Source organism: Oculina patagonica, chromosome 4 (genome assembly GCF_052425735.1).
Source record: "Oculina patagonica isolate OP01 chromosome 4, crgOcupat, whole genome shotgun sequence".
NCBI classification, from domain to species: Eukaryota; Metazoa; Cnidaria; class Anthozoa; order Scleractinia; family Oculinidae; genus Oculina; species Oculina patagonica.
This window is the reverse complement of record NC_135761.1, coordinates 27,148,479-27,174,614: the sequence shown is the minus strand read 5'-3', so window position 1 is coordinate 27,174,614 and position 26,136 is coordinate 27,148,479. Positions and strand designations below refer to the sequence as shown.

At 35.2% G+C, this 26,136-nt stretch overlaps 2 protein-coding genes across 3 annotated transcripts in view; one reads left to right on the top strand and one right to left on the bottom strand.

The window, feature by feature from the left end:
• The window catches only part of LOC144650051 (1-phosphatidylinositol 4,5-bisphosphate phosphodiesterase gamma-1-like), a 35,697-nt gene extending 13,579 nt beyond the window's left edge, over positions 1–22,118 (top strand). For both annotated transcript variants that reach the window (XM_078509697.1, XM_078509696.1), the window contains 24 exons: positions 101–168; positions 955–1,071; positions 2,283–2,314; positions 2,990–3,121; positions 3,815–3,992; positions 5,993–6,015; positions 6,571–6,747; positions 7,191–7,347; positions 7,689–7,709; positions 8,520–8,588; positions 10,362–10,465; positions 11,218–11,350; positions 11,903–11,969; positions 12,807–12,898; positions 13,139–13,283; positions 15,070–15,160; positions 15,503–15,627; positions 15,894–15,939; positions 16,496–16,595; positions 17,196–17,310; positions 18,020–18,178; positions 18,767–18,855; positions 19,183–19,439; positions 20,838–22,118. In XM_078509697.1, the coding sequence (XP_078365823.1) occupies positions 101–168; positions 955–1,071; positions 2,283–2,314; positions 2,990–3,121; positions 3,815–3,992; positions 5,993–6,015; positions 6,571–6,747; positions 7,191–7,347; positions 7,689–7,709; positions 8,520–8,588; positions 10,362–10,465; positions 11,218–11,350; positions 11,903–11,969; positions 12,807–12,898; positions 13,139–13,283; positions 15,070–15,160; positions 15,503–15,627; positions 15,894–15,939; positions 16,496–16,595; positions 17,196–17,310; positions 18,020–18,178; positions 18,767–18,855; positions 19,183–19,439; positions 20,838–20,898 (2,558 nt within the window). In that variant the 3' untranslated portion in view covers positions 20,899–22,118. The remainder of the gene's footprint in view (positions 1–100; positions 169–954; positions 1,072–2,282; positions 2,315–2,989; positions 3,122–3,814; positions 3,993–5,992; positions 6,016–6,570; positions 6,748–7,190; positions 7,348–7,688; positions 7,710–8,519; positions 8,589–10,361; positions 10,466–11,217; positions 11,351–11,902; positions 11,970–12,806; positions 12,899–13,138; positions 13,284–15,069; positions 15,161–15,502; positions 15,628–15,893; positions 15,940–16,495; positions 16,596–17,195; positions 17,311–18,019; positions 18,179–18,766; positions 18,856–19,182; positions 19,440–20,837) is intronic.
• A 2,394-nt stretch (positions 22,119–24,512) lies between these two features.
• On the bottom strand, positions 24,513–26,093 carry LOC144652744 (transmembrane protein 70 homolog, mitochondrial-like). The gene has a single exon (XM_078512799.1). It carries the CDS (start codon positions 26,064–26,066, stop codon positions 25,404–25,406), a length of 663 nt encoding a protein of 220 aa, XP_078368925.1. The 5' UTR covers positions 26,067–26,093; the 3' UTR covers positions 24,513–25,403.
• Between the last annotated feature and the right edge of the window lie 43 nt (positions 26,094–26,136).

The following is a 26,136-nucleotide window of genomic DNA, read 5'->3' as shown; positions in this document are numbered from 1 at the left end:
CATCCTAATTAGTAGGTTTATATAATAAATATTTAAACAGCATAATACATGGTTGCTTGGAGATATGAAATTATGTTCGTCCTGTTTTTGTCCTGTGTAGTTTTAGAGGATGATCTTAGTCAGTCACTGAAGAATGGGTATCTACTGCTAGAAGATGAAATTGATCATGTAAGTTTTTATTAAGCTTTATACATGCCAGCTATAAGCAGATTATGGAAATTACTTAATATGTTCTACACAAAGAGGTCACAGAGTATTAAGTGGAACTGGCTATTTTTACGAGTCAGTTATTTTGGGGTGCTGCTATGGGGGTATGCCACTGTATAAATTGATTATTATAATAATAATAATTAATAATAATAATTTAATAATTTATATAGCGCTTTTTACATGTGCTGATCAAAAGCGCTTTACAATAATTTCATTAAAAACAATAAAAAGTATACATATACATAAAACTACTAAAACCTAAAGGTAAAATACAGTAAAAATTTAAAAAGATACATTAAAAAGCTGATCTAAATAAAAATGTCTTAAGTTTACTTTTAAAAACACCAAGTGTCGTAATAATACGCAGGTCGGCCGGCAAACTGTTCCATAAAGCCGGTGCAGAGTAAGTGAAGGACCTGCCGCCAAGTGTTGGGCGCATTGTCTCCCGTGGAGAATTATAGAACGTTCTGTTTTGCCAAATTTGAGGTAGTGGCTTAACTATTACTGCAATGAGCAGGTTTTTTGCATCATGTGAATCTGAATGTGGACAGTCAAAGCTGAAAATGAAAGTTTGTATATAACCTAATTTCCTTACTGAAATGATTTTTATTTTACTCCAAGAGGGGAGGGGATCTCAAAAGTAGAGAATGGAGAAAGATAGCTGCAAAAGAGCCCAGTGAATACCTTTGTTAGGTGAATGCACCATTCCTTCTTGCTAATTGATGAGATGCATTTGATTGATAGGTTTGGAATCAGCATTTCTTTTGCTTGACAAAGAACAAGCTGTTCTGGACAGAAGAACAAACCAAAGCTGAGGAGGATGACGAGGACGAGGGATCTGATGGAAACGGAATTGGAGAAGTAATTAAATTTCTCTTTAGAATATTTTTTCAAACTTGTATAATCAACAGGATTTGCCTTAATTTCTCCTTTAACCTTCATCTAACAGCAAGTTTAAGGTTTCCTGTGAGGTACATTTTTTTGATAACAATAACACTTACAACAGATTCATTCTACACTGATCACTAGAAAGTAGGATGAGGACTGCAAAGCATTAATTTCAAATATGACCTTTCCAGATAGCTGTTGTAATATTGGAAATCATTTTAAAAAGCTGGGCTTAAAGGGCCTTGTCACAGATTTTACCAGATTTTCAAAGAGCCAAAATTTATATTTACGTGTATGTTGCGAGAATCCCAAAAATAAAAGGTTTGGCTGCGGATGGCTAGGATGGAAATGGATTGCAACTTTTGACAACTTGCTTCACTTTTTAAGTTGTTCTGCACGTCTTCCCAAAAATAGATATTTATGAACATAGCTTGATTTCTATCGTCAAATTAAGGTTATATATTCCTTTAGATGTTCAAACAATGTTTTTTATGGGCAAATTTGCATAGCACTAATTTTAGAACAGTTAAGACCAAAAATCTGCAAAAATCCCTGTGAGGTAGCTCCTTTAAATAAAGTTTCAGTTTCAGTCATCATGGTAAATAAACTGCTTGTATGCTCAGTTAAAATAAAATCTTTCTGTCACCATTTTTATGTGGATGAATTAACAGTCTTGTTTCCTAATTGCAAGAATTTTTTGTACATGCAGAGTTTTTAAAAACTGGCCTCGATGCAAATTGTTTTATTGCAGATTTTTTTTTAATATTTACACATTATTTTTCATCAAAAAATTATTATTGATGGATTTAGCTGTAAGGTTGCATATTATTTAAGCAAACACTTGGTTTATTCACAGGATGATATCTTCTGGTATCAACTAGTAAGTGATAGGGATTGCTGAGATCATATCAATGTTGACTTTGTATGTTTTCTGTAAGTCTTGCAATGGTTTTATTAGAGTCAATGGTGCAATAAGTAATATTACCTCTGATCACTTTACATCCAGTTGCAGACAAAATTAAGGTCTTCTTTCTAGCAAAAGTCAATATAAGTGTAAGTTTATTAAATTTAGAGGTAAAAAGCTGTAAATCAAATGCAATTGATTCAAAAATGAAATAAAACTGGCAGTGATCGAACAACAAATAAATAAACATGTCATGTTAAAAAAGATTTTCTTTTTGTAGTCATCCAAAGATGAACTTCACTTTGGTGAGAGGTTAGTGCACTTACTTCTACTTTCCTTCTTTAGCTCTTTGACACAAAATCCCCTTTTCAACTGCAATTGAATTTGCTTTGAAAGGTTTTACATGAAGAATTTAAAAGTTATGTTATTCTACTATTTTCTTGGTTTTCCCCTTTTTTAAATAAACTCCCAATCAATAAATAGCAAATTTATTTTTCTTTGATTGACCTGTACCAAAGTGAGTAAAGTAATATTAAAATTAACATGATTATGTTTATGCAGTTTTCAGTGTATTTATTATAATTATTTGGAATCATACATTAAAATAATGATACGAGATACTTTCTTATCTTTATGGGAGGCGTGGTGGACCTAATTAATGGTTAGTTGGGTGGACTCTAGATCAAGTGGTCTGGGCTCTTGAGCCCAGCTGGCCAGGCGCTACATTGTGTTCTTGGGCAAGACACTTTACTCTCATAGTGCCTCTCTTCACCCAGGTGTAGCAATTGGTACAAGCCAATTTAATGCTGGGGGGGGGGGGAACCCTGCGATGGACTAGTATTCCGTCCAGGAAGGATAGAGATACTTCTAGTCGTCGCTTCATGCTGTAGAAACCAGGATAAGCCCTGGTTTGATGGGCCACTACCGGGGTAGGCTTGTATGCAGTCTCAGCCTTTTTACCCTGCTTTCTTATCTTCTCTACTTTAGATGGTTTCACGGCAAGCTTCCAGATGGACGAAAAGCAGCTGAAATGTTGTTAAAGCAGTTCAATCGTGGAGATGGCTCTTTTCTTGTACGGGAGAGTACAACTTTTGTGGGAGACTTTTCACTGTCTTTCTGGTACGTGATAATGGGTTAAAATTTAATTTGTACTTTACCCACTAACTGAGTTTAAACCACTGTTTGACTAACTGTATGACCAAAAAATAGTTTTTTAAACTTTAGGAGGACCTCAGGTTTGTTAGTAATTTTTTACTTCTTTTTGCTACCTTAATTGTTAAATGAAGTGTTTACTAAAATGAAAAAGTTCTAGAAATCGGCATCATGTTACTATATGCTATTTCCCCTCTTAGGAATTTTACTTAATGTGACAACTTTTTGAAAGACAAAACTTCAGAGATACCACATGTGTATCAACTATCCAGTACCTGATACATTTTGTTGCAATCCTTATTCTATGTAAGGTACAATAGAATCCCAGTTTCTTGAACCTCTAAGGGAAACGGAAATTGCTTTGAGAAAATAAGGAGTTCAAGAAATTGGATTACATTGCTGTGTTTGACTGAGGGAAGGGAAATGACTATTGGCTTGAGTTATCTGGAAGTTCGATAAAGCAAGGGTTCGAAAAATTAGTCCTGAGTCCACTCTACTCTGTTCTGATGTAAATTCTTTTCAACTATTTTATCCTTTTTGTCTCGAATTATAGCAGACTGAAAAGCCAGCTAAATCTGGAAGTAACTACCACTGTTCCTATGAAATTTTTACAATAATACATTGGATGTAACACTAACCTGAGGTTTTTTAAAACATCAGGCGTAAAGGAAGAGTGCAGCACTGTCGAATCAAATCCAAACAAGAGAATGGACAGACCAAGTACTACCTTGTTGATCAAGTTACTTTTGACAGCTTGTACAGCCTCATTAATTTTTATCAGACTCATCCACTCAAAAGTCAGAACTTTGAACTCACGCTGACAGATGCTATCCCTCAGGTGATTCACTTAATTACAATGTATAGTGAGACTAAATTATAATACAATTAGACATAGTGTAGGTTATCTTTTTGTCTTAGCAATACCTTTAGGGTCATAATTCATTGACCTGTTTGATTGCATTTGAGATGCTTTTATAGTGCATATTATTTGTGTCTTTAATTGCCATTAAATTGGGATTGACACTGCAGCACTTTGTTGGGTTCATCATCCGGGGGCACCCATCGAGAATATAGTTCAATACCACTTAAAGATTGCACCGTTGAACGTATTTTAGTATTTAAACGGTAGATATAAGCATATTTTTATCCCCTAAAATTTTTGTATCTGTTCGGATTTCCTAGCTGAAAGTCTAGTGATCCGAAAGTTATAGGGATCAAAACTTACCTTTTCGAAAAAATTCCAGCCAGAGAAGGGCTCCCGAAAATTCTAGGTGACCTTTTTAGAGTAAAAATCCGTTAAAAATGAACAATTATACCATTTTTTAGATATTCGAAAATCCTAGGAAAGGCAGGCAAGCAAAAAAATTTACAATGAATGTTCCGAAAATTCTAGATCTCAAATCGTCTTCCGAACAGATATTTTAACGAAATATTCCGTTGGGTGCCTCTGATCATCTACAGAACCAATCCTAATGAGACTGACATTGAAAAATAAACATTTTGAGTATCACATTAGTTTGTCATCCACACAGGACAGTTAGTTGCAATTACTGTGAACAAATAACCTCTGATAAGCAATTACAGTAGCAATTTTTTCACATGCATATAATTGGTTTTTATTCTTTCATTTTTAACACCAAATTTCTTGCACAGGCACATGAAGACTTGCTCATTCACGATAAGATATTTGTTCAACTTGTGAATGGGAACAATTTAATATCAGGCTCTTAACATGTAATAATCTATGTTTAATATACAATCTTCGTTCACTGTCCAAAATCCACGCGCGCAATTGGTTAAAATAGATCACGTGATTTTGCTTTACCTGTCGTCAGCAAACTCCGACAGTGCAGTATTGACAATAATGCACAAAAATTGTGCATTATTGAAAATGTCTTCAGCTTCAAGGCTTGTAGAAGTGGAAGAAAAATGTATTCCTCAAATTATCAACGATCCAATACCAAACAAAATCGAAGAGGATAACAACTTGAAGCGCGTTCATGTTCAAAGGTAAACTGCAGCTTAATAAATACATTTTTGTTTGCAATTGACTTGCTTGTAGTTTCTTGCCATCGACTTGCTTTGAACAAGCTTCTCGCTGACTGTATTTATGAACGACCACAGCAGCTGATGAACGATTTTATGAACCATTTTAAGCTTTATTTCTGTACAGCTTATTTGTGATTTTTATATTATTGATGTAATCCCGTGTAATTATGTACTACCACACATCTTACTTTTAAACATTAAGCTTATTGCTTGAAGTTCGTTAAGTCGATGATCGCTTGCAGTGTACTCAGATTGTATATTAAAAGGGTTAGAGTCTGTCCGTTCGTGTTTTGTTGACAAATACACGCACTTGCTGGCCTCACAATGAACTCGAAATTTTCAATACTGCACTCGGCTACGCCTCGTGCAGTATTGAAAATTTCTCGTTCATTGTGCGGCAAGCGCGTGCGTGTATTTGTCAACAAAACACTTACAACAGTCTCTAACCCATAAATATACTTGTCGTCTTAGCTCTGTTGCTACATGTATGCACATTGCCACTAGTATGATGGAGTGTCAGGGTTACAGCCTACAGTTAGTAATTTGCTCTTAAGTTTTAAATTGGAGATTAAATACAGTTTATTTTTGTCAAAATAAATTAGGAACAAGGCAGTAAATCATGTAACTCAACATGAGTACTTAGTCAGAAATATTGTTGCTCCAGTTTGTTGTCTGCAGCAGCCCATGTGAGTTTTATCTTATGTTATTAGATAAGCTGTTGCCTATGTTTCTTACTAATCTGGTACTTTTTCCTTTTTTCCTACAAATCCATCATTCCTTGCACAACAGCCAAATGCATATCTTGAAAAAGAGTGAGTACACAGAAAAAATTAGTGATTTTTTACAGTTTTAAGCTCATTATCGTTTAGAGTTTTTTTGAATGTGTTTAAAAATGAAATATATGGAATAGAAGAATTGAGCATGCCTTACGTTTTGACGTGCAGTTCAGGGTTGAAAATAGCAACCGGCACTTTGACCACACTTGAAGAAGTAGAAAATGTCATGCTTTGATCGGACAACTAAAATTAAAGTCCCTGTAATGTTATAGTAAACATTTTACATCAGACAATATTAAAGCAGCCAACGTTTTAAAATGATTAGAAAGAGTAGAAAAAGGTTTGGAAATTTGAAGCATGTGCAAAAGTTGACATCAGGCAAATTCTTTTTCACATGTACATGTTTGTTTAAGCTTGCAATATGCAAGTTTGTCTTCACAAACTGTTGCGTTACCGCCTTTTTGTTTCTGCACATGTAAGCAAGACTTTTTTTTGCACAAAAATGTGTTTGACAGCTAAGACAAAATGAACCTTGACAGAAAAGTTTACAAATTCAGGCTAAAAGCTGTGATTTTATTTTGAACCCTGCAGTTGGTACCATGACAATCTAAAAAGAGACAAGGCAGAGGACATGTTGAAGAGGGTCAGAAAAAATGGTGCCTTTCTTGTGAGAAAGAAAGAGTCTGATCAGCCATCATCTGAGCATTCAGAAATGGAAAACCAGTCAGAATCACAGAATGAGGAGTTGTCATTTGCTATCTCCTTTAGGTACGGTATGGCATTATGTTTTGTTGCAATGTGTTCAGTGCCTCCTTAATAAGTTCAAAAAGTTTAAGGTCGCTGTTTTGAGAGTTTTCTTCTATCAGGGTAATGATTAAATTCATTGATAAAATCAGGGTCACTAAAACTTTCTGTTTTGAACAAAATTGTTTTTTTAAAAGGCCATAACATGCTGACTATGACTGTTTGAAATATCTTGCGCACAAATCAGTGCTCACGTTAGCCCATATACACCTGTAAGACAAATGTGATGACGCCACTAACAAGGTCTAAGTAATTTCTGATTGCCTGTTATAAATGAGGTGTTCCTTTTGCATGGAATGCACTGGGTGTGTTATATGTGAAACTTCTGCTCCCTTGGACTAGTAGTAAACTAGTTTGTAAATTAAACAAGACTCTGTCATATTATGCCCAGTTGTGTTTAATTGCAGAGCGGAAGGCAAGATTAAGCACTGCCGGATAAAGCGTGAAGGGCGTCTTTTCACAATAGGCACAGCTCAGTTTGAAAGTTTGGTGGAATTGGTTGAATTCTACATGAGGCATCCACTGTACAAAGGAATGAAACTCAAGTACCAAATCAATGAAGATGTAAGAAATTAAATGGAATGTGTTGTTCCAGAAAATATCCATACCTCTTCCACTTAAGGTTTTTTGGTTTGAATTCCTGGCCCCTCTGAAAATTCCAGTTAAGCCCCATACTTTTCTTTAAAAATGTTGGCTTTTGAGAACCCCCTCCCCCTCAGAATTTGCAATGACTTTCCTTGGGGTGGGTATGGATATGTTCTGGAACTGCACAATACAGTTTGCCTTGAGAGCAAAAAACTGTCAATAACCATTTTAGTGTAAATTGTGTTTTGTCTGTAACGTGTCTTAGGTTTACCTGTCTTTTACTGTTTGTTTTTAATGATTTTTACTGCCCATTTCTTTAGGTGTTGTCAAAAGTCGGACAGGTAAGTTTTCTGATTCATATTTCAGCATGCCTAGTTATAATGGTGTAGAACAAAAACAAACTTCAAGGCTTTTTAATTACCAAATAAAAGATGGTTTTCCATATAAGAAAATAATCACGCTTGAGGCCTAGAAAAGCTGACAGCGGATGCACAAGCCATTAGGTTAGGGCATCCAGCTGCTTTTTAGACCTCAAAAGTGCATTATTTTCCTATAGGACATAGCTATAGGAAAACCATCTTTTTGGTTAAGAATCTACAATGTTGCATGACCACAAAACTTACAAGAAGACGTTGTTGCTTACAGAAGTCCTGAATGCATAGAATATCCTGATCAGTAATCATTAGCCTTCACAATTTGTTTTATAGCTGTAGCAGTTAGGAGTTGATAACTGAATTACCACCACAAATATATTTTTCCCAATTTGCTTTTTCACAATCCCATAATACACCATGTTTACCCCCAAAATTTTTGCATAGGCATTGTTTTCAATTTCTCTTAGGATGATTGTAGTACATCACTGTAAATCCCGAGAGAAATGGAAAACAATGCTTATGCAAAACTTTTGGGGGGTAAGCAATGTGTATTTATTTATGGGAACGGTGAAAACAGCGAATGACATCACTTCTTTCTCTCGTTGTTTTAATACCAAACCCACTCCACATGATCATAAACTTGTATCGGTATTTAAAAATTTAACATAGCCTTCCAGTATTTAGCAAATAAGGAGATGCATGCAGCTGATTTCTAAGATAACCTGCAGCTTCACATGTAAGCTATGGATTTATAATAAAATAATACTGGTAATTCAGTCCCCAGATGAGGAAGCAATCTATGGGAGTGGAACTCATTATCATGAACCTAACCAGTTCATCACAAAGGTTAGTTTGTTCATACTTAATACCTATGAACTAATATTTGCTGCTGTGTAAGCAAACTGAAGGTGATTTTATGATCCTTAAACCCCATAAACTAATATCATAAACAGTATTCTAAAAGACCATGAAGTGAAGTGTGAGGGGAACATGACTGTGCAATTTCGGGGAGAATATGCATCATGATTTACTTGAAAATGCTCTTACAATTTTTTTCAACAATTACAATTTTTTTCAATTTTTGTCAACAGTTAGTCAATCTACTTAACTCTAACATATCAAAAAAATGAACACCAAGAGTCATTATTATTATTATTATTATTATTATTATTATTATCATCAAATAGGCTTGTTTGAAAACGAAAGAAAACGACAATCGTTGCTATGGTAACCTTTGTGACTAAGTGACCAGTAAAAAATTAAACTTTGGTCATATTTCATTCTCGACCCCAGAGCTATTGTCTTTTTCACGTGACTGACGGCGACAAAAGCTCTGGGAAACTCCACGCAAGCGTAGCCAAAATCTGGCTACGATGACTCTATTGCGCACGCTCCACATTCCAGAGACAAAAAACGGCTCTTGCAACGATTACAAGCAGTAGGATTTTGTTGCAAATTTCAGCAAAAATTAATGTTACAGCTTTAGCTCGTGTAAAGCCCCAGTAAAGTTAAAATCAGCAAGGTAGTTTTTCTAAATGAATACTTTATTTTAAAATGTTCAACAAGTGAATAATTAAAAAAGTCATTCGACCGTTGCATTCATTCGATTCAGACATGTCTGCGGTTTTATGCAAATTCAGGTCGTGTCACGTAATTGTAATAAGTGCTGTTTTTGAACGATTCTCTGCTGTTAAACGTCGTTATAAAATAAACATGGTTATTTAAGTGAAGAGGAATTGCTCTGAGACTGTTGATTTCGTCTCCAAACAGAAATACATCCGAAAACAGCACATATTACGATTGCGTGCACAATCTTTGATTTACATAAAGCACAGACATTCAATTCCCCAGGGGCCAGGACAACTAAGCCGACGCACGTTCAAATTTTGGCGCGTTACAGATCGGCCAATCAGAAGTGTTTTCATTGTTTCAACGAACTTCAAATGAGAATAGGCTCTGTTCCAGGGTTGCCCAGAGCTCTTCTCGCCGTCAGTCATGCGCAAAAGAGAAGAGCTCTGGGGTCGAGAATGGTCATATTTGATCATGGTTGATTTTGGCAAAAATCGAAGATTGGCTTCCTTGATAATTTTCATTTTCAAAACAACCACCCTTAGTGCTAAAAAAACTACATCGAGCCTTCTTAATAACTCCTTGTTAGACATTTTTCTGTATACAGCTATTTCGAGGAAAGGTTGTCGAAAAAAAAAACCATCAAAGTGCACGCGACAAGCCCGAAAGGTGGTCTGGGTATTCACCGGAATTTTGCATATTGACCTAGAGAAAATTTACAAGTTTGTATTTTTGCACGTGGAGAATTTGTTTTTCTTCTCAGGAGGCCTATATCTGTAGCTTTACATTTACTGGCGCATGTCTTTGAGTGAGGAAAAATTCTTCTGAACTTCAGAGGGTCTAAACGTACCTTGTTTCTACATGTCTGAAAAGAAAGAAAACCTGAAAATTGCGCTTATTTTGTTGTTATATCTCATTAGTATTCAACACGTGCAGTAGGTCAATACGTCTACCCATACTACCTTTAGGGATTGGCTTGTGCTGTTTTGTGCTTTTTTCCGACAACGTTTCTCGAAATAGCTGTATACATTTTTCCACAACAATGTCTAGGCTGCTTGTAGAGCATTATGGGATTATGAAGCTCAAAATCCAGATGAGATGTCATTTTGTCGTGGTGCATTCATCACAAACGTCAGCAAGGAGGATGGGGGATGGTATGTTTTTTAATTTCCTTCAGTATTGAATAAATTCCAGAGAAGCAAAAAATTAATTTGCAGATCATTTCCTGGCAAGGAAGTACACTTTTGTTCAAGTTCTTGGCAAGTTGATTATAGGCTGGATAATGCTGCCTAAAAATCACTATCCATTGTACAGCAATGTTGGTTTTGTGTTCACATAATATCTGTTGTAGATTAAACATTTGCTTGGTTAAAAATTTTTCAAACCAGTTTGATTTTTATTTTCCTTTGGTTCAGCTTATGATAATTAATATCAGTCAATGAAAACTAAAAATCAAACGGGTTTGAAAAATTTTGAACCCCCCAAAAATTAAACCACAGCACGTATATTCACTATAGATAGTAATTTATCTGATGGATAGCATTAATTACTGACCCTGAGAACAACTGGGTTCTGTAGTTGTATTTTGGTCTAAAATAGGTAAGGAATTGGATAAATTAACAGCACATTTAACTGACCAACAAATTTCCAAGGGGATAGTTGGTACATACTGGTAATGATCTCGAGACAAAGATCATATTAACAAGCCTTCCTTTATAGTGAGCAGCTAATGTACATTAAACTATTTGGTAAGAACAACAAATTTTGAGTTAGAAATACCTGACTGAACTTCACTAAATTTATCAATTTTTTTATTATTATTTCTCACAAGAATATAATCTAGAAAGCAGGATTAATCATAACAGCATTAACAACAGTTTTGAATTTGTTTTGTTTGGAAATAAAGGTGGATTGGTGACTATGGAGGACAAAAGCAGAAGTTCTTTCCAGCTAATTACTGTGAGGAGATTAACTATGTGGCAGAGGAAGAGCAAGATGTCAAAGCAGTTGAGATGAATGGTGAAGATGACAATGCTGAGGTAATGTAATGCACCTTGCTTCTTTTTTAACTTTGGTTTAAAAAAAATTAATAGTAACCAGCCCTTTATTTAATAACTATCAATTGAGCAATTGAGGTAAACTGTTACTTTTATAAAGCATTCAGTCTATTCACGGCTAACGAGGATTTAACACGACTTCACTAATTATAAAAACAAAGCTTTGAGCATGCCAATTTCGCTGATAATAACTATTTTGCTGACAGACTGCACAGAAAAGTATTTGAATTGGAAAGGTGTAGAATAATGTAATCTCAGTAAAACTAAGACTCTTTTTTCTTATAATGTTGTGGAAACTAGAAAGATACCTGGATCGTAAAAGACATTTTTTAAATTGACACTTAGACCCAGTTATAAAAAGGTTAAATGTAAACTTTTCAATCATAAATCTGCTTAGAGTCTGGTATAACTATCAATGAAAAGCTAGCGAAATGAAAAGATAGTAAATTGCTTGAATTTTATAAGTAATGAGTAATAGCAGTGCTATTATTAATAACTAGTTTCAATTGTTATTTTGCATTATGTTACTTGTAGAATCAAGAAGTGTCCCCATTAGGTGATCTTCAGAAAGGAAGTATTGATCTCCAGGGATGTATAGTTGGTATGTTAATTGTTTATTAACTAATCACTATATACTTTGAACATTCTGCTCTATTTAGTGATACTACTTAGTTTACTGGGTGATGTATAGTTCCTGCCTGTGTTTCAATGCATGTTGAGTTCTAACAAGCCCCAAATCTCTTTGTAATATGAACCTTCTTGAACCTTGTCACATTTCAGGATTTTGAAATGCATTCTGCAAGGTAATTTAATTCATCTTCTACCTGAAAGGTTGAATATAAAAATTTTAGTTACCGGTATATAATTATGTGAATTATGTAGGTTGTATGGGTTTTCAGGTTAAAACTGTATCCAAAAATCTATACAAAATGTTCACAAAAAATAAGCTAAATAAATATTCTATTCTCTGTTTCAACCACAAAATAACACTGTCAAAATCACTCAAAATATTGATTAATTATATATATTATGTAATAAATTTTTTTGTTTAGGGGGCCGGGTTAAAAAACCCCCCAAAAGAATTTTTAAAATTTCCAAAAGAAAATTTCCAAAAACAATAAAAGACCAAAAGAGTTGGGGAGATAAAAAGATGCAGTCATCAGTTATTTATTAATTGGGATTTATTCTTAATGACTCAAATTGTTTTATGTCCTTGTAAGAGTGTTATCTTCAGGTAGAAAGAGTGTAACCTATATGTGTGTGTGTAGGTTGAAAAGAAATTTGACATGAGAATCAATTTAACAACATACTGTACACCTATTGATTGATTTGGATGGTTGATGTTGAATATCAAGGTTATTATAAACATAATTCAGTTCTAGCAAAGATTAGGAATTGGAGGAGTATGTGTCTGATTGTTAACATTTTTGCTGGTTAGAAACATCAAGTAAACCAGGACAGAAGTTTATTGTTCAAATTGCCAAACGGGATGGGCAGGTTCTACTGGAAGCAGCAGCGGAGTCACAAGAGGTATTGTATTCAATGTCTTTTTCTAATTTTGTTCAGTACCATCACAGATACATTCTGACGTCACTGGCCTTAATGCAATAACTTATGGAGGGTCATTGGAATTTCCAAAGGGGAGGGGGATCTTATAGGCCATAATGTTTAAAGGGAGGGAGGAGGGGTTCATACTAAAAAACCCTCTGTGGGGGGAACGTATGGATATTTTCTGGAACAACACAATAACACAAGTTTATTATCTTGCAGGATCTAAATGAATGGTTACAAGTACTTCAACAAATGGCAGAAGAAAGGGAAGCAAGAGTACAAAGAATGGTGCGGCAGTCTAACCTGAGTCAAGAGCTCTCTGACTTGGTTGTTTACTGTCAGCCAGTACAGTTTGATATTGAAAGTATGTTTTTGTTTTTCTGAATAATGGATAGTGCACACAAATATATAAATAGGCCAATTCTGATATAAGGAATTAATAATAATAACGTTAATTGATAATGACGTTTAGTCAACGTCGAAGCATCCATATTTTTTTTCTTATACTTCACAACTTTTATAATAATTAATTCCTATTGTCTATTTTTAGTATTTATACCTCTTTAAATAGGGCGAAAAAATAAAAAAAAAAAAAAAAAGCGGGAAAAAAAAAAAAAAAAAAAAAAAAAAAAAAAAAAACCCCCTCCCCCTTCCCAAAGCCCGCCGTTTTTATAAAAAAAAAAAACTAGCTTCTTTATTTGTTAATTAATTCTGATATTATTTAAAAAAATTCTAAGTTGGCTCAGAGGCTCGGCTTCTTATTGTTTTATACCCCCAGGCCTTTATAGCCAAGTTAGAATTTTAATACATTGGAATTGGCCTGTTGCCACACATGTTGTACCCCACAAAACATGTTGGCTTATGTTTTAGATGTTTACCACTAAAGACTGGTGGTATAGTAGGAGCTCACAAACACCTACCATTGGATAGCTTAAAATCAAAGTATTTGCCATACAATAATCCAAAAAATTAATAGATTTTTTATGTCCAAAAATTGATTGGTTGAGCTAGCTGCTTTAGATGGATTTTCTCTCGTATGCTTCAGCTGAAATGAAATCAAGAAGTGCTAATAGCCAAATATGCATATCCTAAGCTTTACTTAAAAGAAAAATGGGGTAAGAACCTTCCACTTTCCAAAGAAAATTTTACATTATACCTGCAGTGTCAAATAATAGGAACAAATACTTTAAATATTTTATTTTTATTTAAATAATTTATAAGTAATCTAAGAAAAGGAAAAAAACATAAATATACACTAGTTATGCAACGCTTGCCGGTTCCCACGGTCGCTGTTCTCGGGCCTTTAGGTGGTGTGTTCGGGTGGGTCCCCGGGGTGTAACTTTTTACCCTGTCGCTACTAAGTCGGACATCGCAGTGCGTGGGAGGTTGGGTGAATACCGTCGAATTACAACGGCTTCCTGTTTCTGTTGGCTGTGTTTTATGGCATGGTATAAATACTGGTATATAAATTAAAAATATATTATTTAATATATACAAGATTTAAAAAAAAAAACGGCAAGGGTATTTCTCAAAGGTGAGAGCACAAATTAGACATGGATACCCATGTGAGGTGCTTGCTGACTTTTTTTTTTTATCTACGAAGAGCTTAGGAGCTGTAGCTTGTGAAAAAAAAAGGTTTAAAATTTACAAATAAAAGATGGTTAAAAGGTAAAAAGTGTGTATATGTACAAAATTGTGATAATGGTATGAATATATACATGTAGAAATCTATATAAATATAACTCTAGTTAAAAGGTAATTACAATTTCAATTAAAAAATCTAAAATTACAATTAAAAAGTTCTTTAAAAATTTACAATAATTCAATTAAAAATGAATCTAAAATCTATACACTTAAAAAGGTCTTTAAAAATTACAGTCAACAGTAAGAACAACTGCAATTTTTGTATAGGTAATTTTGATTAGGACAGTAGTTTCTTAAAAGAGGCGAGATCTTCAGCTAGGCAGACTTTTATCTTTTATCTTTTTATAACTTGTTATTATTATTTATTGAGCTTTATGAACTGAAAGCTTGTGAATAGGGTAAGAATTAATTTAATGAATCTAATTGAAATGATCTCATACATATACTTTGCCAATGTTCTTTTTTAACAACTAACTGTGTCTGTCCTTTCTTTTTTCCTCTTGTAGATGTGTCTGGCAAACACTATGAGATGTCTTCATTCCCTGAAACTAGACTTGAAAAATTCATAAGCAAGAAATGGAGCAAAGAATTTATCAAGTATCCTTTCTTGTTTATATTTACTGGTCCAAGTGACTTTTGTATTTGGTAATAAACTAACACCTTGAAGATTGTCCCCCAAAGATAATAAAAAAACAAGGTTGCTGATAACTAGAAAGCGAAAATCGATTGTGTGAGTTATACATGTATTTGGAAGAAATGGGTGGGTTAGATGGGCCAGGACATTGCAAACTGTGTCAGATTTTCTGGATATTCTTCTATCACACAGGAAATGTTAGATGTTAAATAAATAGAGTTGAGTTTGAGTATGCTCATGTTTGTCTTGGAGCTGTTCATGAAAAAAAAAAAGGTTTACATTATAATGCCTTAACAACGGTGAAGATATCACAGAAAGCAGTTCAGTAGAGTGTATCCAAGGGGGAGCAGAATAGATTCTTCAAACTACGACCCAGTTATGATGTGGAACCATGGAGTGCAACTGTGTGCTCTTAATTATCAAACACCAGGTAATCAGTCAAGCACAGGTTCACCCAAATATCCCTTGAATTACCATGGTACAATCAAGGGAAATTAACAATTAATAAATGACAATTGAAATAAGTAATATGTTGATCTTTGGAATTGTTGTCCGAGACCAGTTGGGTGTGAATTCAGCGGGTGGGAAGTGTAGAGAAACAGGGGAAAGGAGGCTTCATGCCAGGTTAGGTTAAAAAATATCATGGTATTATTGTTCTATATTCATAGTCTGTCAATCCTTTACATTCACTTTTAGATCGAGCAATGCAGCTAAACCATGGAAAATTTCTTGACAATGGAAGGTATGAAAAAAGACAATGTTATCACAAGGTGACACAAGCTAGTCTGAGTTCTCCCAACAGGGGTGAAACATTTGGCATCTCTACACGGTAGTCAAATGCTCTACGAGAGATGTGGGAGCTCAGCCATATAACAAACAAACTCCCCACATATGCTGTTATTTTTATTAGTTGATATAGTTAAAGAATGTGTGAAACAAAATGATGTTTGATATAATGATGTTTAATATAATTTAAGTGCTAGATTCTTATAAGTTCTTATATACAAACATATCTTGAGCAAAGGTTTAGATATACAAAGGCAAATAAAAATAAAAAATAAAAACGAACAACGTTTTGAAGTCATCATGACACCATTATCAATTCACAAAAATAAAAAGAATAAACTGTCAGAAAAACAGTTTATTCTTTTCATTTTTTGTGAACTTGAGAAGGGCGTCATGACGACTCTGAAATGTCGTTCATTTTTATCATTTATTTTTACTTATATATCTTGACAGCAATAATTATTATTAAGGTGTTATTTGTAGTATTCTAACTGTGGGTTTTTCTTTTCAAGGTGTGGTTTTGTTCTACAGCCAGAGTGTATCAGAAATGATTCATTTGAACTTCACAACAGGGATGCCTCTGGAGCAGAGCCCCTCACCCTTACTTTAACGGTAAACATCTAACTCTGTTAGAATGCTCAACTGCATTATGCAATCTGTAAACAAAAACTAAAATCATGTGAGTTTTTAAAAGTATCATCTACACACTGAATGCAATATCTCCCCTTGGTTGCCCAAGTCATTTTTTAATGTAACTTCATCCAGCATATCATTCTGTAGAGCATATTGAACAGGCTGGAAAATGTTTAGTGTAAGCTAGAATGTATACAGTGTTCGTTCACAATTAGGCAAGATGTTCCCAATGTCATAATTTTTATGATGTCAAGATTGGCATGGTAATTTGAAAGGCCTCATGAAGCTAAGATTTACATCATGGTTAAAAAAGAATTGTAGCTCAGATTTGTGATTTGTTAGGTTTTCTATTTTTAATTAACAGACCAAATCTTAATGTATGAGATTTTTCTTTTGAAGACAACTTCAAAGGCGAAGTTTATTACTGGGACCAAAGAGAGGTTACTAGGACCATCTACGTAACAAGAGATGTGTACAGTCACATAAACTGTTTGTGAAGTTCCACATCTTTCATGACTCATTAACCTAATGCCTGTTTTACAAAAAGTGATGGAACAATAAATAAATGCAATTTTGTAGGTTATTGCAGCAAGACATCTTGTTAAATCAGGCCGTGGAATAGCATCTCCATTTGTGGAAGTTGAGATAGTTGGAGCACCATATGATAACACCAAGTTCAAGACAGAAACAAAACGTAAGCTGGCATTTTTCTCTTTTGCATTTTGGGGGGGGGCAAAAATTCAAAACAATTAAAAAAAATAAAAAAAAAAAAAAAAAAAAAAAAAAAATTTTAAAAAAAAAAATTGCCCCCCCATAAAATGCAAAAACCCCCCCTGGGTGCATTTTACAGTAAAATGAAACATTACATGAAGTGGCCCGTGTTAAGAGTTTGTGAGCCTGGGTTCTCAAAATCCATAGTTAATTTTGTGTTTATTGGTTTTATTAAAAAACCAGAAGTACATCTATGGGTGATTTCCAAAATTATCAAGTAACTAAATGATGCAAATGCTTGTTTTCTGAATTGAATTTTTGTTACCGGTAGTTTATATTTGATGGTTACAGACACTTGGCATGCTTATCAGGGTTCAGGGTTAGGGTTCAGCCTTAGGTTAATGTTAGTACCTGTGAAAACATGTTTTTTGGGATCATTTAGGTTTCTGGGAAACTGCTCACCTACCCCTCCCCAAACCTAACATTTTCCCAGCGATAAGTAAGGGTTAATGTTAGGTTTGGGGAGGGGTAGGTGGCGTTTCCGAAACCTAAATTGATCCTTTTTTTGTAATGTAAGTGTGACCCAAGTAGAATATGAGTTATAAAAGAAATCTTTCCATATCGCAGACCTAATCCTGGGCAGCATAAGATAACAGTTTAACTGCAAGGGTTTGGTGTTTTTGTTGTTTCAGCTGATAACGGTTTGAACCCTGTATGGTGGGTTACATTTGAAGTAGATGTCATTAGCCCTCCTTTGGCATATCTTCGGTTTGTTGTCAATGATGAAGACATGTTTGGTGAACCTAACTTCATTGGCCATGCAATATTTCCAATGTGCAGTTTGAAAACTGGTGGGTAAAAAAATACCTAAAAACTGGTATTTAAAAACCCTCTTCCACAAAGCTTTGGGATTGAAGCACTGAAAGTTATTACACTCCATTCCCCAAGCACAGCATTAAATTCAAATTTGTTACTTCAAATAATGGCCTGAATTGTTTGTACAGTCATTAAGAATTAAGAACTCACAATTAACCTTGCTCCTAGTGTGGTGGCTTCATGGCTCATGTGGTAGAAAATCACAACAGTATTGCGGAGGTCACAGGTTCAAATCCTGTTGAAGCACTGAATTTTTTTACAGGCTTCTTTTTTGCAATTTCTTTTATTGCATTTTCACTGTGAGGATCATCTCTTTACTTTACATCTTGCTATCAGCAATTTAAATATGAATTTTTTTTTTACATGAAAGGAAACAGTTAGGAATTAACCTGCCCATCACAGGGAATCCCAAGCATTTTGTCAAACATCCAGTCCTGGGAAAGAAGCAAATATATACTCCAGAATTTTATGCTACAGAAGCTTGAATAAGATCTGATGACATGGGGCTACTGTGGCGAGGAAACAAACTTTACCTTTAATGAAGTAAATGTGTTTTATCGCAGGATACAGATCAGTGCCATTAAAGAATCCCTATAGTGAGGAGTATGAACTGAGCTGTTTGTTGGTTCACCTTGACATCAGAAGTGCAATGGTGAGTTGGACAGCCCTTATTATATCACAACTTGTCTTGTATGACTTTGTTTCATGACTTTTTTTTTAATTACAATACAAATTATATAGACTGAAAGCTTTAGGTGACTGCATGGTAGTTGGCAAGGTGAGAAACCCTGTGTTTGAACAGTGTTTCACCTATCAAAGGAAAAGAAACCTATAGTAATTAAGCAGTGTCACTGTAGAGTATAATGCAATGGCTCTATAAATATGGCCAATACTGATGCAGATGAAGAATTTTTGGTATTACAGTATCTGTGTTTCTTTCATAAATGATTTACATACTAGAATCTCATTTATAAATTAGGGTGGTGACGAGAACCTGTATGCCTCAATCCAAGTACTTCGTGATCGGGTTGAAGAAATCTCTACTCACATGGAAAATGAAGAACTAAGAGCTCGTGCAACCATGTCAAATTTACTGAACCAACGGAATGGGCCAGTGTCACTGGAAGCACAACTACAGTTTCAAGATGACCATGAGCATCAAATGGAAAGTCTTGGCAAACAGCTTAGACAGCAGCAAGATGACTTGCGCAGACTGCAGAAAGAAAGAGCTGCTAAGTATGTGAAATCTACCAAGTAACACGTACACTGATCAATTTAATTTGTGCATATTAAGCTGCATCCCTTTATTCAAACATTTAAAACCACACTCACCAGTACAGCTTTAGCACTTGTTTTTTTTTTAATATGTTTTTTGGGATAACCTGTGTGTGTTTCAAGTATTTTGAAAAATGCAGATAAACTTAAATATTTTTTTCAAAAAATGTTGCTCCTTGGTCTTTACAACAGTCTGGATGTAACTTAAAAACATAAAAATTTCATTCTGACTGGCACATGTGCCCAGGGGGGTACTCCAGATTGTAAATGCCAGGGATGATCGAATAAAGGCAAAAATGAGAACACAAAAAAATCCCTAAGTATTTCCGACAATACCCCAAAAAATCCCTTGTCTAATTACCCCAGGAACGTCACTTTTAAAACCCACAAATCACAAGCGAAAGAGATCAAAAAATCAATACAAAAAGGAATTCCAGTGACGATAAACCACCACAGGACACTTTGCAGACTATTGTCTAACCAGTTTTTAAAATACCACATGTCTGACACATATGCATTGTAAGACACTTTAGTTTGTTAATACCCCAAAAATCCCTATTTAATAAGGTGATTCCACTGAATGGCATTGCGCATCCTTGCTGCGCATAAGTTTTCACGTCATTTAGCGCACAAAGCAAAATCTTTAACTTCTTTCATTATATTAATTTATGTACAAATTGAGAATAGGTAGTTTTTAATATAAGATCAAAGTCTATTTTGTTGAACTAGACTAATACTTTGATGCAATAATGATTTTTTTAGAAACAATAGTTCCCCATTCGGATTAATAGGGTTCATAATAAATTATATACCTCACGGGGCGTATATTAACTATAATGCCCATCCATTTTACACAAAAACTAGCGCGGTGACCCCCATTTTTTATTTCATTTTTGTAATGCTCATAACATAATTGTAACCTGGACCAAGTTTCAGAAACTTTTTAATACTCCTTCTATTTCAGTGGAATCACCTTATTATAAAATCGAGTCACCCAAAAAAATACTTGCCAAATTTTTCTACCCAAAAAAATCCAACCCCAAAAATCTTTGATCATCCCGGCCACTTACCATCCGCAGCCCCCCCCCCCCCCCCGGCACATGTGTCAACAGCTACAGATAAATTAGCAGAGTCATTCGATTAAAGTGTTGGCTGAGTCATTAATCAGGCTCTCATAGAAAACTGCACTATGTCTTTAGCTGCTAACAGTTGCAATTTATTGTGCCAGTTTATTTTAAAAAACAAAATTTAAACACAGTTTAACAGCAAGATTTAGCAAACATTTACAGAAAACCCAATAGTTCAATTGGGACTTACTTTTGGGATGCAGTGCTCATTTTTTTTTTTTTTTCTTTTTAGGGCTCCAGGCCGTGCAATGCTTTCTAAGCCAAACCGCTACACAAGGAACTCTTCATCCTAAAAGCTACACCATGGTTCTTACTTTTATACTACATCGGTGGTTGAATATGACTATTACCAGCAGAATTTAGGAAATGTTAAAAATCAAACTTGCAAATATTTGTTAGATTATTATTTGTAGTTGATAACTGAAAGTTGCAAATTTAATTGCCTTGATTTGTAGAGGTAAGATATCTGGGTACATGTAAGTCACCTCAGATATTATTGAACTTTAATTTAAGTATTGATGCATTGCGTATTTGGAATTGTGAACAATTTAATAATGATGCTGATACAAATTGGACAAAAAAGGCAGACAGTTTTGTCTTGCATGAAAATAATGAGCTGTTCAATTTTTGTGCCACAAAGTTGATGATAAAATAACTAATGTAAATACAGAATGAGGAAATTAGGATCACTGTGTGTATGACATTGATTATGATGACTGGAATTTCATGAACAGTACTAATTGCATAAGTTAGGCTATTTTAGTTGAAATTTTTAACAAAATCACTGTTCTGATTTGTATTTGTATGAAGAGAACTACTGTCGAGGTAATAAAAGTGTGAACATCTGAAATATGTCTGGAATGTTCTTTGTGTTGTGCATTAAATCTTGAGACCAACAGAAACCACAGACGAAGAATGGTTTTCCATCATTTGCAAACAGCTCTGGTTGATCAATGTCTTTTTATAAATTTACTCTCAGTCCTATCTTACAGAAATTAAGATAACAGCTATTCCCTCCCTCCTGTTTGTTGGGGTGAATAGCTTCGTGGATTGACAAATTTGGCTTAAAAAGTTAATGGATTGTAAATTTTTGCCACAAATTGTGCAATTTCATGGATTTTGAAAATAGGGGCATGGCATATCAGCTAAGAATTTTGGCCTGCATTCCAGGCACTCAAGCGTCCAAACTCAAGCGTCCTTGACTAACTTAATCAAATCACTTATTTTTCGGAAAGAAAGAGCAAGTTTTCTATTACAAGTTTACTTCAGCGATGTCAAACCATCTGTCAGATCAATTTTTGAAATACATGTTGCTCAAACTATTGCATTCTCTAGTCTTTTGTTCTTCAACAGAATCATTTAACCTATTTTTCATTGCATGTGGTTCCAAAATCGAAGGAATAGCAATTAAAATATTATTACTAAGACCACGGTTGAAAGTATATATTTTAAAGCAAAATGTGAACCAAGGTTGTTCCATGAGGGATGGTACTTGTGGTTTTAGTGGTCTTAAGATATAAAAAAAAAAAACAACCCCAACGTTTCTTCAACATATGATTGGACACAACACAGTGAACATTCCAGACATATTTTGAACGTTTATGGTTCTATTACTTTGGCAGTGACACTGTAGCCCCAGCAGAAAGCTGACTTACAGTAACTGCAGTCTGCTGTGATTTAAAATTTATCAGGGAAAGTATGAGCAAGCTAATGATTTAATGGAGGACGTCAGTGGCTACAGTTACATATTTAGGTTTCTGAGCAGCTGATTTATAGGTAGGAAAAAAGGTACTGCATCTGCAATTTATAATGTTCTATCTTCATTTATGAAAGACCATAATATATAGGTGAAAAAGGCAGAAATGCTCGATGTCTTATGCTAGAAAAACAATAAAAATAAATGACATTTTAATTTTAAAGTAGACTTCCATTATTTGTAGTTCTTAATATAATTTGCAGGAATTACAGTCTTTGTTTACTGTTGGCAAAGATGTTGTAAGAGATAAGATACAAAGGGAGCACGAATTGAAGAATACATCGGATATTGTTTTATGTGTAAATACATGTACGATTGACTGAGTATAACATCTTTGTTCCTTAATAAGTTGAACAAACTAAACAAATAAATAAACAAACACTTATAGTGCTCGTTATGCTGATTTGTTCCACTGTGAATTATTTAAGACAAATTATTTAGCTAATTCAAGTGTTGTTTTTACTTTGTGAAATGAGATGTTTTCTTTATTGGAGATTGATGCAACCACCGTTCAGGAACATTTTGTTGTTGTTGTTTATATTTGGAGGGGTGATATTTTTACTATTATTTTTCTCCAAAATTAAGGTGATGGTGGCAGAATATTATTTTACTGAACATGAGCAGTTAGTCAATTATCCAGATGAAGGATAATTTAATACAATATAAATATGGACACCTCTATTATGGACACTTTTTCCATCCCTTTGGTGGTCATATTAGGGAGGTTCAACTATGCAATATTTTTTTAGGTATTTTTATACATGCAACAGTATTTTTCCTGTTGGAATAGGCTCCCTTGTTGGGTAAAGGGTGAAAAAATATTGGCAATGAGGGTGTCAAATGAAGAGGTTAGGAGATGGGCAAGGACTTGCACCATCAGTAAACAGATAAAGAGGCGAAGGTGGCATTGGACAGGGCATGTACTGCACATGGACCACAACAGAATCTGCACATTGCTCTAACCTGGGCACCAGAGGGAAAGAGGAGCAGAGAGCGACCTAGAGAGACACAGAGGAGAACAGTGGAGGGAGAAAGACAGAAAATGAGTTTTGCCACCTGGGCAGAAGCAGTCAACATTGCAAGAGACAGAGTGGAATGAAGGAAACAAATCAATGGCCCTATTCTCCCAGGGAAGAGTTAGAATTAAGAAGAAGAATAAGCATGCACAATGTAATTTGTAATAACACAGCAATTTTTGACTGATACTGTGCAAGGACTACAAGAGGCAAACAATATTTATACAATAGTTTTTTTGCTAGGTGTTGACAAAAAGTGTTCCATGAAACACTGGCATTAAAAAAACCTATAACGATTTGGCAGGGCTTTTGGGTAATCTACCTGGCTAATCTAATTCCTCTGAAACCTCCTACCCCGACAATCCATTAATACCAGATGGAAAAGCCAACAGCACTGAACTCTCGCTTTATAGCATTAAATGCCTGAGAGTGTAAGTCATGGACAGATTTAGCAGGGGGGCCTGTGGCATTCCACTTTTGTTGTATTTGTTTAAAAAAATGTAAGCAACCGTCTTTAGAGAGGTTGCTGTAGGTTGAGATTGCCGTCTTGCTGAAATGCACCCCTCCCCCTCCCCCCTTTCTGAATTTTCTAGATCTGCCCCTACCCGTGGACATGATGTTAATCTGCCACAGCAAAGCTCCCCAGTCCCAGCAATATTGTTATGCCCCTGCAATTTGCTCATCCACTTGGTTGGAGAGATGTTGAAGAGGACACTTGAAAGGGTTGAACCCAGACCTCTCAATCTAGAGAATAACCCTTATCATAAGTCACTGCAATGTGTGCATATGTATCCTTTTAACCTAGCATGAGGGCTGTACTGGGCGAATATTAGCCCTTGGTGTTGAGAGTATAGAATGCATGCAGTAAGGTCTGAAAAGAAAGATGGAGAACAATTTACTTCAATGCAGCCCCAATATAGCTTGCCACTGTGTAACCACCTGGCTATGATCCTGTAATATTGACAAGATAAAAGTATTATTACTATGGTCTCAGTAGAAACACACTTGGAACTTCGGATCAAAATACAAGACTGTATGAAATATGTGACATAATGTTATGCCATTTTGTAAAATGTCATGTGCATCCTGAAGATACAGCTGCTTAATTCAACCCCCTACCATACTCTAATTTACTTGGTTTAAAGGGGCTGTGTCATGATGTTTGAAGCCAATTTTGTGATGTGCAAAATCACCGTTGAATTAAAAGAAACCTATAAATAATTTTTCTTTGGTTTAAATTTTTTCAAACCAGTTTGATTTTTATTTTCCATTGTCTTATCATAAACTGAAACAAATAAAAGTTAAACTGGTTTGAAAATATTTAAAGGGGCCATGTCACAGTTTGTACATTTAAAAAAAAAAGCTTTATTTTTTCAATTGCCTTTATCTTCTTTCTCCATCCTTGTTCCTGTTTGGTTTCCTATTACATATTTAGTGTTTTTCTACCTAACTCAGCAAAGTTTTCAGACCCGCTCTCCCTTGTTACAATCAAAGCTGCCCCAAGCCTTTTTGACAGTAAGGGCCTGATTACATGGCGAATTTCAGCCCAGTTTGCCGGGCTGGAGTTTCGTGGTGATTACATGGCGAATTTCAGCCCGGGCTAAGCATTTTTAAAACTGAAAACTAATCATAGCCGCCATTTCCTTTTGCTGAAAACCATCACTGTGCATCCGTAAGCCCACTTTCAGCCCGGGCTGAAATTTGAATGCGATTACATGAGGTTTTTCAGCCTGTTTGCGTCGGCCGAGATTTCAAAAACCAGGCTGGACATTTTAGCTTGGGGTGAAATTCAGGCCGGGCAGAAACTCTCTCCATGTAATCGCAAACGTATTTTTAAGAACATTTGTTTTGGAAGCCGAGCTGAAATCTCAGCCCGGCAAACCGGGCTGAAAATCGCCATGTAATCAGGCCCTTTGAAATGGAGGCCAAGCCAGTTTGTATATTTTAAAACATTTTAAAATTTCATTCCGCTGGTCTACAGAAAAATTGTGGACACACTAACAAGCCATTACGTGCTTCCCTAAACCTATGAAGATGGTTTCTTAAAATCTGTCGCTTCTCCTTTCTTCCACTTGTCTATAAAGTGCAAGAATTGTTGAGCCTCTACAAGCTCCTTGTGAATGAAATACTTCACTCCACGAACTTCAAAAGTAGAGAAAGCTCTTTCCTCCACGTACACATTAATGTCATCTACCGAGAACTCGGTTCTTCTTCGTAAAGCGAATAAAGACAGAGTCTCTATTGCGAACACTTTTTCCTCTGGATTAAAATCCATTTTGTGCACATAAGGCAAGGAGAGAAAGTGGAGCAGAAGCGTTGAACCTCCTCCAATTGAGCATAATAATGAGACCAAAATCATCTTTACAGGTAAAGAAGCTGCTTGCTTGCCAAAGAATATCAATAGTGGAGAACCAGCAAATGTTGCTGCCGCTGTAGTAAGAGAAAGCATTTTTACAAGTTTCACTGATTTAGAAAGTGGCCCTTCATAAACAGTTCTCCACTTGCCAGTTGGTCGATCAGCTTCTGTCACACACATGCACCGACAGCGCATATTGCTTGGTCGCCAGACAGGTGAAGCTTTGTATAATGCATCCTGGGGAGCTTTCATCACACTGAAGTGTTTTATCCATTGGATTGTTTGCAAATATCTTTGTTGGAAAAGCTGTTTTCTTCCCAAAACCCTCAACATCGTTCTCTTCTGGGTCTGGATCGTCTGTAAACACGTGCAGATTGGACACCGCTGACACGATGCAAAACTA

What these genes read in the sequence shown, in the direction of transcription:
- LOC144652744 (XM_078512799.1), bottom strand. Translation starts at nt 26,066, where the DNA reads ATGTTGAGGGTTTTGGGAAGAAAACAGCTTTTCCAACAAAGATATTTG.